The sequence below is a fragment of the Leucoraja erinacea genome, chromosome 19, assembly GCF_028641065.1.
Source record: "Leucoraja erinacea ecotype New England chromosome 19, Leri_hhj_1, whole genome shotgun sequence".
NCBI classification, from domain to species: Eukaryota; Metazoa; Chordata; class Chondrichthyes; order Rajiformes; family Rajidae; genus Leucoraja; species Leucoraja erinaceus.
In genome coordinates this window covers 6,487,565-6,504,558 of record NC_073395.1, presented here as the reverse complement: position 1 = coordinate 6,504,558, position 16,994 = coordinate 6,487,565, and the positions used below count along the sequence as shown (strand labels likewise).

At 46.2% G+C, this 16,994-nt stretch overlaps 2 protein-coding genes across 4 annotated transcripts in view; both read left to right on the top strand.

Annotated features, from left to right (window-relative positions):
* Positions 1-3,228: 3,228 nt before the first annotated feature.
* yars2 (tyrosyl-tRNA synthetase 2, mitochondrial) lies at positions 3,229-11,715 on the top strand. The gene is made up of 5 exons (XM_055650177.1): positions 3,229-4,045; positions 6,005-6,172; positions 6,828-6,983; positions 9,444-9,614; positions 11,037-11,715. Exons 1-5 carry the CDS (start codon positions 3,258-3,260, stop codon positions 11,200-11,202), a joined length of 1,449 nt encoding a protein of 482 aa, XP_055506152.1. The 5' UTR covers positions 3,229-3,257; the 3' UTR covers positions 11,203-11,715.
* Positions 11,716-13,266: 1,551 nt separating this feature from the next.
* dnm1l (dynamin 1-like) overlaps positions 13,267-16,994 on the top strand; it is a 34,425-nt gene continuing 30,697 nt past the window's right edge. For 2 of the 3 annotated variants that reach the window (XM_055650174.1, XM_055650172.1), the window contains exon 1: positions 13,267-13,525. In XM_055650174.1, the coding sequence (XP_055506149.1) occupies positions 13,424-13,525 (102 nt within the window). In that variant the 5' untranslated portion in view covers positions 13,267-13,423. The remainder of the gene's footprint in view (positions 13,526-16,994) is intronic. The other variant, XM_055650173.1, reaches the window with a different exon arrangement.

The window sequence follows — 16,994 nt, the reverse complement described above, 5'->3', positions numbered from 1 at the left end:
CTACAGGCCTGTACATTATAAGACTAAGGAAGCTCTCTGTTCTTCGTGAAACTCTGTTGTTGTTATCCAAATGTTTTTTTATTTAATCAGCTGCTTAGAGTACATTTCCTGGGCTATTCATTCAGTACCTGATTATGAAATGCAATGGATTAGAATGTATATAGAAGTTGATGTTTAATTAAAGATGGTTATGCCACAGTCTTCAAAGATGTATTGATGGTAACACATTGCTATTTGTAATGACTAGCATTCCAATGAGATACAGTGTAATTTTCACACATTCCACAACATCTTTAATGGACTGCAGTGGGTATTTAAAAAAAAAGATTTTAATTGATTTTCATGTAAATAACTAATTAGAACATATTAACAGTCTGTGCTTTTGATTTCTTTGATTCCTTGCCCTTTGAATGTAGTAAACCAGATGATAATGTATTGAGCAATGCCAGTTTAAATTGGCTTTGATTCTTTCACCCTGGTTCCAAATGGAAAAATACAGCCCTGGGAAGAGAGCAAAAAATCTCCACAATAAATTTGGCGACTTGTGTCCTGTCAGTAAGCAAAGAAAAGTATGGCTTACTGTGTCTTTTAACCTTAGCCGTTGTACCTTGTTCCAATATTTCCTTTACTTGTATGAGAGGAATAAATATACAATTAACCTACAAACTCAAACATCTTTGGGACGTGGGAGGAAACCGGAACACCCAGAGGAAACAAATGCGATCACAGAAAACATGTAAACTCCACATAGACAGCACCAGCGGCCAGAATTGAAACTGAGTTTCTGGCGCTGTGAAGCAGTAGCTCTACCAACTGTATCCCTGTGCAGCCCCAATTAAAACCTATTTTTATTTTTAAATAGTGATTGGACAAGATTTTCATGCTGATACCATAGACCTCGACTTGTTCTGCATGGAAACAGGCCCATCTTGTCCATTTCATCCAAGTTGATATATTAGGCCAGTCCTATATACCTGCTTTTAGCCCAAGCCTTCCAAATCTTTCCTATCCATATATCACAGGTACTGACCTCCCAACCATCGAATAAATCTATGGGAGGCGCTGCCTTAAAAAGGCAACCAGCATCATCAAAGACCCATTCCAGCCTGGCCACGCTCTCATTTCACTCCTACCCTTGGGAAGAAGGGATAGGGGTCGGAAAACCTCCAGGATCAAGAACTGCTTCTTCCCAACAGCCATAAGACTCTTGAACACTTCACTACATAAACAAAACTATGAACTGTCTTGGTTGCATGATAGACTCTGGACTTTTTTTGCACTCATATTGCAGTGTAGTTTAGGGACAGTGTGGAAACAGGCCTTTTGGCCCACTGTGCTCACGCTGACCAGTGATCACCTGTACACACTGGTTCTATGTTATCCCACTTTCTCCTGTGTGCCCTCCACACAAGGGACATTTGCAGAGGCTAATTAACCAAAACCCCACGTCTTTGGGATGTGGGAGGAAATCAGAGCACTCGGAGGAAACCCTCGTGGTCACAAGAATAAGGTGCAAACTCCACACAGATCGCACATGAGGTCAGGATCGAAACCGAGTCTGGCACTGTGTGCCAGCAGCTCGACCAGCTGTGCCGCTCTGCAGCCTTGTTTTGTTTATTATGCTATCTTGTATAGTGTTTACAGCCTCTTATGCTGCTGTAAATAAGACTTTCATTGTTCCTTTGTCGGTATATATGACAATTATAGACTGTTGACTTTTGACTTGTTCACATGTCTTTTAGAAGTCATAATTGTATCAGCTTCTATAGAGATTTTCTATTGAAACCCACCAAATAATGAAAGGCCTAAAGAGAGTGAATATGGAGAGAATCTTTCCAGTAGTGGGGGAATCTCGGACCAACGGGCACAGCCTCAGAATAAAAGGACGTATCTATAGAATGGAGATGAGGAAGAATTTCTTTAGCCAGAGGGTGGTCATTCTATGGTATTCATTGCCACTGACAGCAGTGGAGGCCAAGACGTTGGGTATTTTTAAAGTAGATAACCAGGTTCTTGATAAGTAAGGGTGTCAAAGGTTACGGGGACAAGGCAAGAGAATGGGGTTGAGAGGGAAATGTGGGTAAACCATGATCGAATGGCGGAGCAGACCCAATGGGTGTATTGGCCTAATTCTGCTCCCATTCAATAGACAATAGGTGCAGGAGTAGGCCATTCGGCACTTCGAGCCAGCACCGCCATTCAATGTGATCATGGCTGATCATCCACAATCAGTACCCCGTTCCTGCCTTCTCCCCATATTACGCAATTTTTAAGATCCCTATCTAGCTCTCTCTTGAAAGCATCCAGAGAACCTGCCTCCATCGCCCTCTGAGGCAGAGAATTCCACAGACTCACCACTCTCTGTGAGAAAGAGTGTTTCCTCGCCTCCGTTCTAAATGGCTTACTCCTTATTCTTAAACTGTGGCCCCTGGTTCTGGACTCCCCCAACATGTTTCCTGCCTCTAGCGTGTCCAAGCCGAGATTACGGATAGGAGCAGAATTAGGCCTTTGGGCTGATAAAGTCTACCCCGCCATTCAGTCATGGCTGATCTGCCTTTCCCTCTCAACCCCATTCTCCTGTCTTCTCGCCATAACCCAACACCCACACTAATACAAATCTATCCATCTCTGCCATAGGTAAAAATATCCATTGACTTGGCCTCCACAGCCATCTGTGGCAATGAGTTGCACAGATTCACAACCCTCTGACCTAATATGTGCGTTTAGATATCTTTGATTCTCTCAACATTCAGGTCCTTGCATCCACCCCTTCTCTTGTCCAACCCAACCCATTGTGGACAAGGGCAACAAAGGCACCCCGTGACGTCACCACGCACAGCGCAGCGGGCAAGGTGGCGGTGCCCCGTGACGTCACCACGCACAGCGCAGCGGTCAAGGTGGCGGTGCCCCGTGACGTCACCACGCACAGCGCAGCGGGCAAGGTGGCGGTGCCCCGTGACGTCACCACGCACAGCGCAGCGGGCAAGGTGGCGGTGCCCCGTGACGTCACCACGCACAGCGCAGCGGGCAAGGTGGCGGCGCCCCGTGACGTCACCACGCACAGCGCAGCGGGCAAGGTGGCGGTGCCTCGTGACGTCACCACGCACAGCGCAGCGGGCAAGGTGGCGGTGCCCCGTGACGTCACCACGCACGGCGCAGCGGGCAGGGTGGCGGTGTCCCGTGACGTCACCACGCACAGCGCAGCGGGCAAGGTGGCGGTGCCCCGTGACGTCACCACGCACAGCGCAGCGGGCAAGATGGCGGCGCCCATGGTGCGGGCGGCCCCGCTCTGGTGGTCGCTGTGGGCGCCGGGATCCCTCCTCTCGGCGCCGCGGAAGGCGGCCAAGCGAGTCGGGAGCCGCTGGAGAAGCGGCGGCGGCCTCCTGTCGCAGCTGCACCAGCGCGGCATCGTCCAGGACGTGTTCCCGGCGGCCGAGGGCGGCGGCGGCCTGCAGCGGCTGCTCGAGTCCGCGCCACAGACCGTGTACTGCGGCTTCGACCCCAGCGCCGACAGCCTGCACGTCGGCCACCTGCTCGCCCTGCTCGGCCTCATCCACCTGCAGCGCGCCGGGCACCGCGTCCTGCTGCTGCTGGGCGGCGCCACCGCCCGCCTGGGCGACCCGAGCGGCCGCGGCGGCAGCGGCGAGCGGGGGTCACTGAGCGCCGAGGCGGTGCGGAACAATGCCCGCGGTCTGCGGACCAGCGTCCAGGCCGTATTCGCCAACCACCACGCCTGCTTCTGCGACGCCGACCAGCCCCAGGCCCCGCTCACCCTCCTCGACAACTCCGACTGGTACCAGGGCAAGGGGCTGGTGGACTTCATCGACACCGTGGGAAGGCATTTCCGCATGGGCACCATGCTGAGCCGGCAGAGTGTGCAAGCTCGCCTCAAGAGCCCCGAGGGCATGAGCTTCACCGAGTTCACCTACCAGATGTTCCAAGCCTACGACTTCTACTACTTGAACCTACACCACGATTGTAGGATCCAACTGGGAGGCATGGATCAACTGGGCAACATCACGTCTGGATACGAATTCATTCGCAAGTCTGGAAAATCACTCTTATTAAATGTCACGTTTCATAAGTTCTAGGTGCAGAATTAGGCCATTCTGCACACCAAGTCTTCTCCACCATTCAATCATGGCCGATCTATTTTTCCACCCAACCCCAATCTCCTGCATTCTCCCCATATAGCCCCTGTCCGAAGAAGGGTCTCAACCCGAAACGTCGCCTATTCCTTCGCTCCATAGATGCTTCCTCACCCGCTGAGTTTCTCCAGCATTTTTGTCTACCTTCGATTTTTCCAGCATCTGCAGTTCTTTCTTAAACATGTACCACTTAGGCGATTTTTTTCGGCCACTACATGCGACAAGGCTGTTTCCACATGGTCGCGGGGTGACACCTGTATGGTTGTGAGAAGTCGTAAAGTTTTTTTGGTCGTCGCTGAATTTTGAAATTTTCAAAACTTTTCTAAGACTGTGGGCTTGACATAGCTTGTCTTCTGTCGTAGGTTGTTGCCAGGATGACGCCAGGTTTGGCGACGTGCTACAACTGTGACAGTCGCTGAAAAAATGCCTAAGTGGGACAGGCCCTTAATTCCTGTCACCGTGTTTAGGAAAGAACTGCAAATGCGGGTTTAGATCGAAGGTAGACACAAAATGCTGGAGTAACTCAGCGGGACAGACAGCATCTACAGAGAGAAGGAATGGGTGACATTTCGTGTCGAGACCCATCTTCAGACTATTGTCAGGGGAGTCGGTGGGACAGAGATAGAATGTAGTCAGAGACAGTAAGTTACTCCGAGCGGAGGTGTTCGTTTCGCCGTACACTTCCGCTCGGTCCGCAAGAACCTACCTGACCTCCCGGTGGCTCAGCACTTCAACTCCCCCTCCCATTCCCAATCCGACCTCTCTGTCCTGGGTCTCCTCCATTGCCAGAGTGAGCAACACCGGAAATTGTAGGAACAGCACCTCATATTCCGCTTGGGGAGTCTGCATCCTGCGGGCATGAACATTGAATTCTCCCAATTTTGTTAGCCCTTGCTGTCTCCTCCCCTTCCTCAGCCCTCGGGCTGTCTCCTCCCATCCCCCAGCCCTCGGGCTCCTCCTCCTTTTTACTTCCTTCTCCCCGTCACCCCCTATCAGTCTGTTGGTTTCGACCCGAAACGTTACCTATTTCCTTCGCTCCATAGATGCTGCTGCACCCGCTGTGTTTCTCCAGCATTTTTGTGTACCTTCGATTTTCCAGCATCTGCATTTCCTTCTTGAACAGTTACTCCAGCATGTTCGTTTCGCCGTACACCTCCGCTCGTTGGGTGGCATGTTGTGTCTGCCCCTGACACCCTAACAATCAAGAATCTGTCAATCTCTGCCTTAAAAATATCCAGAAACATGGTCTTCACAGCCACGTGTGGCAACAAATTCCACAGAATCAGCACCCTGTGACTAACAAAATTCCTCCTCATCTTTCTGCTTGTACTTTTATTCTCCCCCACCCTAGTCCTCTTGCTAATTTCACAGTTTGTATTCCTTCGTTATCACCTAAGATCCTATAGCAAGCAAGATAGTGCAGTCCTGCTAAAACCGATGGGCTGACGTGTAGTACGCAACGGAGCGGAACGTCCGCCTATTCGTCGGCCATTGCAGTAAACCCGACCCGACTTTGTATATCCCTCTCGCAGTGTAATCAGTGTTGCGGGGGAACAGTTTGTGTGTTTGCTATAGGATCTTTGGTTATCACCATGTCTCCAGCCAATAATAGACTATTGTGGGCTGCACCTTTCCTGAGTCACAATGCAGGCTCTGCTTTGTTCTATACTTTTCCCATATCTCCAGTGTCCCCCTCCCTGACTCTCGGTCTGATGAAGGGTCTCGAAACGTCACCTATTTTCTCCCGAGATACTGCCTGACCCGCTGAGTTACTCCAGCATTTTGTGTCTTGATATTAATGTGGATTTGTTTTCTGCTGGTACTTTGTTCCTTAACATATACTTCGGAATTTGCAGGGTAACTGGGCAAGACGTCTACGGCATCATGGTACCGCTTGTGACCAGTGCTTCAGGGGATAAACTGGGAAAAACTGCAGGAAATGCAGTATGGTTAAACAAAAATAAGACCTCGCCCTTTGAACTGTATCAGTATTTTGTCAGGCAACCAGATTCAAACATAGAAAGGCAAGTTATTTATTTCTTAATCTTTGGGCTTGTATACTATACAAGATCTTTGAGAGTTTCTCTGGAGAACAGGGATAGATTCATTGGTTGTTTATTGTCACGTTTGCACTGCACAAGTGAAATTCTTGCACCATTGCCATAGTTTGATGCCATTTAGAAAAGAAAAGTCCAAAGTTCGATCTACATGTTGGATTACTGGAGCGCCCCTGATTTAAAAGTATGTTAAAAATATAATTTGTAGGTTGCTATAGTTTCATAATTCCCTAAGATCAGTGGTAGAATATATGTTGAAAACGCCATTTCTCATTTCAGAAGTATTTCCAATAAAAGAATGGCTTGGAGGGCACTGTATCCATTTACATACCTTGCTGTTTACAGTATTAAAAATAGTGTCAATGTCATGTTTTATAATTGTTTGAATGACTTAATAATTCATATAAATTGCAACCGATGTTACCCCTGTATTGAGTGGACATCAACAAATGTGAACATTACTTCTGAATTTAAGGGGAGGATGGTGTACAGATAGGGGTGTTTTCCCAGGGCACATAAGTGTAATTTTATGTCAATAATTTTAGATTAATGACGTTTGATCTTGCTATTATGAAGCCAACTTATCTGTTACTAGTTTTTGTTTTAATCTGTTTTACTGTAGATATCTTAAACTCTTTACCTTCATTCCACTTCCGGAGATTGAAAGCATTATGGTCAATCATGGAACTGATCCAGGAAAGCGCATTGCCCAAAAACGACTAGCAGCAGAAGTAACCAAATTGGTTCATGGAAAGGAAGGATTAGAATCTGCCAAAAGGTGAGAATTAAGGATCTGTTGATCAGATTCCCGTGAAGTGTAATTTATTTATATTGGGCTGGTAAAGCTCAGTGACTGATGGAGGAACAACTGTGACTCCCTCTGCAACTTGCCTCCCTCTGCAACTGGATACTGGACTTTCTAACCAACAGACCCCAGTCTGTGAGGTAAGACAAGCACACCTCTTCAACCCGCACCCTGAACACCGGTGTTTCTCAGGGCTGTGTGCTGAGCCCCCTCCTCTACTCCCTCTTCACCTATGACTGCACACCTGTACATGGTACTAACACCGTCATCAAGTATGCAGATGATACAACGGTGATTGGCCTCATCAGCAACAACGATGAGCTGGCCTACAGGGAGGAGGTCCAGCACTTAGCAGCATGGTGCGCTGACAACAACCTGGCCCTTAACTCCAAGAAGACCAAGGAGCTCATTGTAGACTTCAGGAAGTCCAGAGGTGGCACGCACACCCCCATCCACATTAACGGGACGGAGGTGGAACGTGTTTCTAGCTTCAGGTTCCTGGGAGTCAACATCTCTCGATGACCTCTCTTGGACCCACAATACCTCTACTCTGATCAAGAAGGCTCATCAGCGTCTCTTCTTCCTGAGGAGACTGAAGAAGGTCCATCTGTCTCCTCAGATCCTGGTGAACTTCTACCGCTGCACCATCGAGAGCATCCTTACCAACTGCATCACAGTATGGTATGGCAACTGCTCTGTCTCCGACCGGAAGGCACTGCAGAGGGTGGTGAAAATTCCCCAACGCATCACCGGTTCCACGCTCCCCTCCATTGAGTCTGTCCAAAGCAAGCGCTGTCTGCGGAGGGCGCTCAGCATCGCCAAGGACTGCTCTCACCCCAACCATGGACTGTTTACCCTCCTACCATCCGGGAGGCGCTACAGGTCTCTCCGTTGCCGAACCAGCAGGTCGAGGAACAGCTTCTTTCCGGCGGCTGTCACTCTACTAAACAACGTACCTCGGTGACTGCCAATCACCTCCCCCCCCCCCCCCCCCCCCCCCCCCCCCCCCCCCGGACACTTATTATTTATTTTTTTATTCAAATCGTTTGCTATGTCGGTCTTCAAGGGAGATGCTAAATGCATTTCGTTGTCTCTGTACTGTACACTGACAATGACAATTAAAATTGAATCTGAATCTGAATCTGTGGAAGCAGGGGAGCAGTTAGAGCTGCTGCCTCACAGCACCAGAAACCCAGTTTCCATCTTGACCTTGAGTGCTGTCTATGCGGGGTTTGCACATTGTCCCTGTGACTGCGTGGGTTTCCTCCAGGTGCTCCAATTTCCTCCCACATCCCAAAGACGTGCGGGTTTGTAGATTAATTGGCCTCTCTAAAAATTGCCCCTCATTTTTAGGGAGTGGATGAGGAAGTGGGGATAACATAGAACTAGCGTGAACGGGTGATTGATGAATGGCATGGACTCGGTGGGTTGAAGTGCCCATTTCCATGCTGTTTCTTTCAATTTACTGCAATGATATCTCGACCCTATTAACAGGTGATTAATGGAAGCAGGAAGCAAAGACTATCTAGAAGGTAGAAGGTACACAAAAATGCTGGAGAAACTCAGCGGGTGCAGCAGCATCTATGGAGCGAAGGAAATAGATGACGTTTCGGGCCGAAACCCTTCTTCAGACTGATGGGTGGGGGTTAGAAGGAAGGAAAAAGGGAGGAGGAGGAGCCCGAGGGCGGGGGGGATGGGAGGAGACAGCTCGAGGGTTAAGGAAGGGGAGAAAGCAAGAAGACAGCAAGGGCTAACAAAATTGGGAGAATTCTCCCAATTTTGCTAGCCCTTGCTGTCTCCTCCCCTTCCTTAACCCTCGAGCTGTCTTTTCCCATCCCCTCGGGCTCCTCCTCCTCCTCCCTTTTTCCTTCCTTCTCCCCCCCACCCCCCATCAGTCTGAAGAAAGGTTTCGGCCCGAAACGTCACCTATTTCCTTCGCTCCATAGATGCTGCTGCACCCGCTGAGTTTCTCCAGCATTTTTGTGTACCTTCGATCTTCCAGCATCTGCAGTTCCTTCTTGAACACTATCTAGAAGGTGATCTGTCCAAAGTGCATGAAGACTGCAATACTGGAGGCAAGTGGGAAGGATGTAAGCAAAATGTACTTAAGGGAATGCAACATGAATTTATCAGAATGCTACCTGAATGTCAGATTAAATTACATTGAGAGCTACACAGACTGGAGCTATATTCCCTGGAATTTAGAGGGGTAAAAGATGTTTGATATTAAGATAGTATAGGAACTGTTACAGCATAGAGGGTTAAATCAAATCCATTGGAAATACCAGCTGCACCACTGTTGCCCTCACCACTGTAATAATAATGTGTGCTTGTCAAACTTAAAAATGTATCAATTTTCTGTATCATCCAAACTAACCAAACCCTACTCTTATTTTCCTGCTGTTAATGTTCAGCTTTATGTTTTCCTTTCAGATGTACAAGTGCACTCTACCATAACAGTGTGGATGTATTGGAGACCATGTCAGATGAAGAGCTACAAGAGTTGTTTAAAGGAGCATCATTTTCTGAGAATCTGCTGGAGCCAGGCACAACAGTGCTGGATCTCTGCCGGAAAGCCAATGCTGTTCCGGATGGCCCCAGAGGGTATGTTTCCAACACAACTTAGTTACACATCAAGTTGACAATGCCCGTGGTCAGGAGTCACTGGGGCAAAGTAAATCCCAGAAAATCGGTGTAACTTGATGTACTTTGTTGTATATTCTTTCCATCCTTGGTAGTACAATTTTGTGTTCGTACAACTATGAAGAGTATGTGTATTTCAATCTGTGGGGTGAAATTGTGGAATGATTTGAATGTGGAACTCAAGCAAAGCACAAACATTACAGTGCAAAAAAAAATATTTTCCAGAGATATAAGAATGAGGAAGGGCTGTGATGACGGTTAAGGTTTAGTTTATTGACACCGTGTGATATTCACGTTGTACATAGAATTTGGATAATTGCTTATAAACTGTATATATGTATGTTTGCGTGCGTGCATATGTGTGTATGTATATGGCATATGTATATAATAATAATAATAATAAATTTTATTTATGGGCGCCTTTCAAGAGCCTCAAGGACACCTTACAAAAATTTAGCAGGTAGAGGAAAAACATGTAAGGGGAATGAATGTATATGGCTTATGTATGAATATATGTATGTATATATAAGTTTGTGTATGCGCGTGTGTATATATTTGTGTGTATACGTGTGTGTGTGTGTAGATGAGATAAAGTTTGGGAATTAATTGATGAGAATGGGTAGCAATAAATAAGTGTATACTTCCTCTTATTCCTTTTCGAACATGTAAGATTTAATTTGTGATGTTTATGAGAAATGATTCAATGAGTTGTGTATAGGTTTATTGTTCATTACATTTTATTGTTATCTTGCTTTGTTTTTAACTTTTTGTTTTACATGTTTGAAATAAAATATATATTACAATACATTTTGACAGTACAGCTCTGTAACAATCCAAATAGGAATCTTACTTTAATATTACTAACCTATTGTTCCTGCCTCAGCTACACAGTTAGGGTTTGGGTTTTAATTTTGGACCAGTTATTCACTGATGTTCCGTGCAAACCTACTTGAGTAAATACGGTGAATGATAAAGTGCTGGTGGAACTCAGCAGGTCAGGCAGCATCTATGGAGGGAATGGACAGGTGACGTTTCACATCGGGGCCCATCATGTGACCTTTGTCCATTCTCCACAAATGATGCCCAACCGCTGTGTGCCTACAGTACTTTGTGTTTATTCACGATTCCAGCATCTGCAGTTTCTTGTGTCTCCATTCAGCTAGATAATTCCCTATAATGTTATCCACTTGAATAGGAATGGTTAGCATGTTGGTGCCAAATATTCTACGTAGTTCCAACTGCAGTAGTTTTCATTTTAATATAGTTATTTTGTAGCCATTTTCCCTGCGAACAATAATTTGAAATAGAAGTGCCTTGACTGAAGGAGCAATCCTGTAGAAAATCTAAATCACGCTGAGAATTATTTTTCTTTTCCTGTTCTAGGTATCAGATCATCGCAGATGGAGGAATTTGGATTAATAACTTACGAGTGACAAAACCAGAACAAGTGCTGGTTTTGAAGCAACATATTCTCACAAATGGACTGTCTCTGCTCAGAGTCGGAAAGAAAAATTATCATATTGTGAAATGGCTCAACATGGTAACTTAGTCGCCAATGGTTGTTCTCTTTGTTATAAAGTTGTATACAAAGTGAAACACTTGGTGCTTTTCATTTTTGCCACTGAGTGAACTGAGAGCTCTGTACAAACTTGATCCCAGTGTTCTAAATTAGAATTATGCTATTGTCTGAGTTAGGATTACATAGTAGAATTAGATTTATGTATTAGTTAGTGAGTGAAATCCTTAACCAAGTTGTAAAATAACTATGACAGAATTGTGTTCACTGGATGAAAGCAGGAACTAAAATTAGAATTCAATGACATAACCTTCTCAATCTTTTGGATTCATGGCATCAGCTTTCAAGGTCACTTGTGGCCATCTGTATTCCCCCAGCCACTGTGCTATGTATAAACTATTACACTCACTAAGTGAGAGAGGTCATTGAGGCGACTACTGTGGCCATTTGTAGTTTTATTTGTATAAATTTGCACAATGTTGACAAGAATACCTCTGTACAGAATTAAATGTGAAATGAATTAAAAATATGTGATTTTTAATTTTACGTTTGTAAATTTTTATGCAGCAATAACTAATATTGAGGAAGGAAATAAATAAAGTAAAAGATACCATGGCTCACAAGAGCTTTTTATTTCTTGTTTAGTCCACTGAAAGAAACTGACAAGGCCAGAGCTGAGAAGGAGACAAAAATATGTCGTAGGGAAAGAAGAGAATTATGTAAAGCCAAAGGGATGGAAGAGGGTAGGAAAGGGGTAGAATAATATGTGCACACTATAATGAATGGGGTGGGAGCACAGGAAAGAGAGAGGGGGAAGGATGGGTCTTAAAATTGGAGAATGCTATTTTTACATAGTTGGTTGTAAACTACCCAAGTGGAATACAAGGTGTTATTCCTCTGCATCTGTGGGAGGAAATGGACAGATGACACTGTGTCCAGTCCCTCCTTCAAATAGGCTTTGTTGACATCGGCAAATGTGCCCAAGTTTCAAAAGTCCTGCATCAACCATTCTGTCCCGTGCTCCGTCCGTTTTCAGAGTGCCACCACACGCAAACCTGATGAACAGCACGTGGTATTCTGCTTGGGTAACTTACAACCCAAGGGCATGAACATTAAATTATCCAAATGAGGTAATTAGGTAACAAATACCCTCTCCCCCTCCCTTCCTAGTGCCCCACCTCAATACGCACCCATTTCTCCCACTATCTCCCCCCAGCCTTTTACACATATATTCCCCAGCTTCACATTTTGAGCATCTATATTTCCATACACATCTTGCCGATCTCACAGCCTTTTGTCTTCATTTCTGGTCTCCATCCATCTGGGAATTTACTCCCCTTTCACTTTACAGGCTTTGTCCCGCCCCCATCTTTGTAGTAGGGAGACAGGTTGAGCAATCAGCTTTAAGGGTTCTGATCCAAAACATCGCCTATCATATAACCATATAACAATTACAGCACGGAAACAGGCCATCTCGGCCCTACAAGTCCATGCCGAACAAATTTTTTTCCCCTTAGTCCAACCTGCCTGCACTCGTACCATAACCATCCATTCCCTTCTCATCCATATGCCTATCCAATTTATTTTTTAAATGATACCAATGAACCTGCCTCCACCACTTCCACTGGGAGCTCATTCCACACCGCCACCACTCTCTGCGTAAAGAAGTTCCCCCTCATATTACCCCTAAACTTCTGTCCCTTAATTCTGAAGTCATGTCCTCTTGTTTGAATCTTCCCTATTCTCAAAGGGGAAAATCCACATTCTCTAGAGTTATTCCAGCACTTTGTGTCCTTTTGTCTTGTGTCCTTCAGACTGGGCTCTGCTAACATGAGCAAAGATGCCCTGGTTTCGAAAGGGCTGCTGGGAGTTGTAGTCCAACGTGCTGAGGGTCGCCGTGCGTCACTGAATGAGAACACCCATCATGCCGTGCTCTCTCACACACACACACACACCCGCGCGCACGCGCAATGGCAAGATGGCCCAGGGTGCCGCGCACGCGCAGTGGCGAGACGGCCCTCCGGTGCCAGCATGCCGCGCACGCGCAGCCGCGAGACGGTCCCGGGTGCCGGCAGGCCACGCACGCGCAGTGGCGACAGCCGGCCTTGCTGCTGCTGCTTCTGCTTGAGCCGCGCTCCCGCTGCCCGCTGCCCCTGCCCAGCAATGGAGGCGCTTTGAAGCCCGCTGGTCGGTCGACGAAGAGAGGCGGTCAAGGAAGAAGTGTGTTATTGTCCTGCCCTCACTCGCAGCGGCCATGGAGGCGCTGATCCCGGTCATTAACAAGCTGCAAGAAGTGTTCAACACAGTGGGAGCCGACATCATCCAACTGCCGCAGATCGTGGTGGTGGGCACCCAGGTAAGGAGGGGCCGAGTGGCCGCTGCGGCGCACACACACACACACACACACACACACACACACACACACACACACACACACACACACACACACACACACACACACACACACACACACACACACACACACACACACACACACACACACACACACACACACACACACACACACACACACACACACACACACCAGCAGCAACTGCATGCAGAACATCCCTCACGTCCACACCATTAACTCGCCCTTTCCCAGCCGCAATGTACATCCAGCAAATTATAAATGTCATCCTTAATTTATGTTGATTTGTGTACAAGCTTCTGCTTTCACTCCCATCAATGCCTGCCTGGTTAATGTGCAAAACCTCCCAAAGCTTTGTATAGAACAATGAGGGTGGGGACCTTCAAGACTAGTAGAACTGTGAAGAAGAAAGAACGTGTTTAATTGTCATATTTATTTATATGCATTTATTTATATAATATAATGATTGGCAGATGTATTAACAATGGAACAATGGCATTCTTACTTGCAGCAGCATATCCGACCTGTCAATACAAATATGTGGAGGAAAGAACTGCAGATGCTGGTTTAAATCGAAGGTAGACACAAAATGCTGGAGTAACTCGGACTGAAGAAGGGTCTCGACCCGAAACATCACCCATTCCTTCTCTCCAGAGATGCTGCCTGACCCGCTGAGTTACTCTAGCATTTTGTGTCTACCTGTAAATACAATACATATAGATAATATAATAAACATTAACTGAGACAATAATGCCAATAATAGTGCATTGTGCACATTGTGTTGTTTTTGTGGACTACTGTTTCTACAAATCTGTTGTGCTGACGCAGTTTCATTGTTCCACTTCAGTACATATGACAAACGCTTGACTCTTGCCAAAAAAAACATGGTCCTTAGTGCCACAGAAGAAGTCATTGGATTGAACGCACACATGAACCAGGTTTCAGAGACCGGGATGTTAGAGTGGAGATGTTTAAAGGTTCTGCCCTTTGATGACGTGATGTAAAGTCGGAGGATAAATTAGTGGAGGAAAAAGATACAGAGGCTCGTGGCTTTTTGAGGGCCTCTCTTAATGTCAGTTGGCAGCCAATGTAGATAAGTGAAGACACAGTGCTTGATGGGACTGAATGTGTAGCGTACAAGCTGCTGGGCATTTGACAAGTTGATTTTGTGGAAATGTAGAATGAAGGTGTCCAGAAGCATTACAGCAATCAACACTGTTGAAGACAGCAGTAAGCATCAAAGGCTGAGGTGATATAGAACTAAGAAATGTAAGAGTAACCCTAATTTTAATAACTTGAATGATATGCAATTTGGAGCATGCTACAAAATGAGATACCATGTTTTATTCGCTGTAAGCAGATGAGACGGGTTCTCCCAATCAGTGGGAAGGGCGTGGAGTTCACGATGGGAGGCAAAGTTCATCTGAACAATATTGTGACTTGGAGCACGTAGAGAAATTGAGATTAAATGTGATGGGGGGAAAAACTGAACCATATTCAATTCAATTCAATTCAACTTTAATGTCATCGCACAAATACAAGTATGAGTACAACGAAATGCAGTTTTGCGTCAGTCCGTAGTAGTTGTGCATAAAGAAAAAAAAAAAAATAGAACGAGAGAAGATACAGAATAATCAAAAAATACAGAATAATTAAACAATGGGGACGGAGGGACCGGAGAAATCTATCGGCGGGACTCCGAGTTCAGCAATGTGATGGTATTATTGTAGAAGCTGTTCCTCATCCTACTAGTACGTGACCTGAGGCTCCTGTACCGCCTCCCTGATGGGAGGAGGGCAAACAGTCCATGGTTGGGGTGTGAGGGGTCTTTGATGATCTTCCCAGCCCGTCTCAGACACCGTTTTCGGTGGAGGGCATCCATGGCAGGGAGCGGGGCACCGATGATGTGCTGCGTGGTTTTCACCACCCGTTGTAGTGCCTTCCTGTCCGCAGCAGTGCAGCTGTTGTACCATACCGTGAAGCAGGTGGTCAGGATACTCTCTATGGTACAGCGGTAAAAGTTGGTCAGGATCCGGGGGGACAGGTGGGCTTTCTTGAGCCTCCTCAGGAAGTAAAGGCGCTGCTGTGCCTTTTTGATCAGCTTGGAGGTGTTGAGGGACCAGGACAAATCCTCCGAGATATGTACTCCGAGGAATTTATAGCTGGAGACGCGCTCCACCTCAGTCCCGTTTATATGGACGGGGGTATGACTGCCTCCTCTGGTCTGCCTGAAGACAACAATAATCTCCTTGGTCTTCTTGGAGTTGAGGACGAGGTTATTGTTGGCACACCAGGCTGTCAGGTGCTGGATCTCCTCCCTGTAGGCTGATTCATCGTTGTTGCTGATCAGTCCTACTACCGTGGTATCGTCAGCAAACTTAATAATGGCGTTGGATCCGTACTTTGGGATGCAGTCGTGGGTGAAGAGGGAGTAGAGGAGAGGGCTGAGCATACAGCCCTGTGGCACTCCGGTGTTTAGTGTTATAGTGGAGGAGGTGAGGTTATTGACCCTAACAGACTGTGGTCTGTTAGTGAGGAAGTCCAGTGTCCAGTTGCAGAGGGAGGTGGAGATGCCAAGTCCGCTGAGTTTGGTGATCAAGCTGGTGGGGATGACGGTGTTAAATATATAGTGTTTTATGCAAATAAGACATTTCCCTGCCTGTGGATTGCACCAATAGATAGAAGCACTTGTACCAGGAGAAAATGATCATTTCTAAATATTGAAAGGAGAAGAGGCCTTTTTATTTTTAGTTCTCTGTGAGTAATGCTGTCAAATTTACTTTGATTGGCCATGTCTAATTGCCAAATTGGTCTTGTTACAATCCTTAAAGTGAAAGTGTTGCCAGAATCTTGTTAATGGGGTCTGGGCTATTGGAATATTGACCTAGAGGCTTTTAAAGTCATGGGGTTAGTCAGTTTGGATGGTGTGTGATTTAGAGGGAGAACTGGAAATTATGTTACTTCTGCAATGTTTTAATTGTTTTTCTGAGTTAAAGTGGATGTGGGGGGAGCAGTAACCTTGTCAAACTACTGCAGTTTGCACCATGAACCAGCCAATTTGCACATTGTGTGTATTGTGAACATTGAAACAGATGGCAGTGTTGGGTCTGGGTGGGTCAAGTCTATCAGTGACCTAGCTGCTATTCAGATTTTAGTTGTGTGTACCGGGAAATTGATATCAGTCTATAATAATTGTGATTTAAGCTTTGATAGGCTTCAAGAAAAGAATTGTTACACAATCAATTAAGAGGTGGTCAAGCGAATGATCTTTAGAAGAGATGTCAGAGGGTTATGGGGAGAAGGCAGGAGAATCGTGTTAGGAGAGATAAATAGTTCGGCCATGATTGGATGGCGGAGTAGACTTGACAGGCCGAATGGCCTAATTCTACTCTTATCACTTATGGTCTTATGATGTATCCTTGGGGTGAGGTGGCACATTTCTGGGATTCAGCTT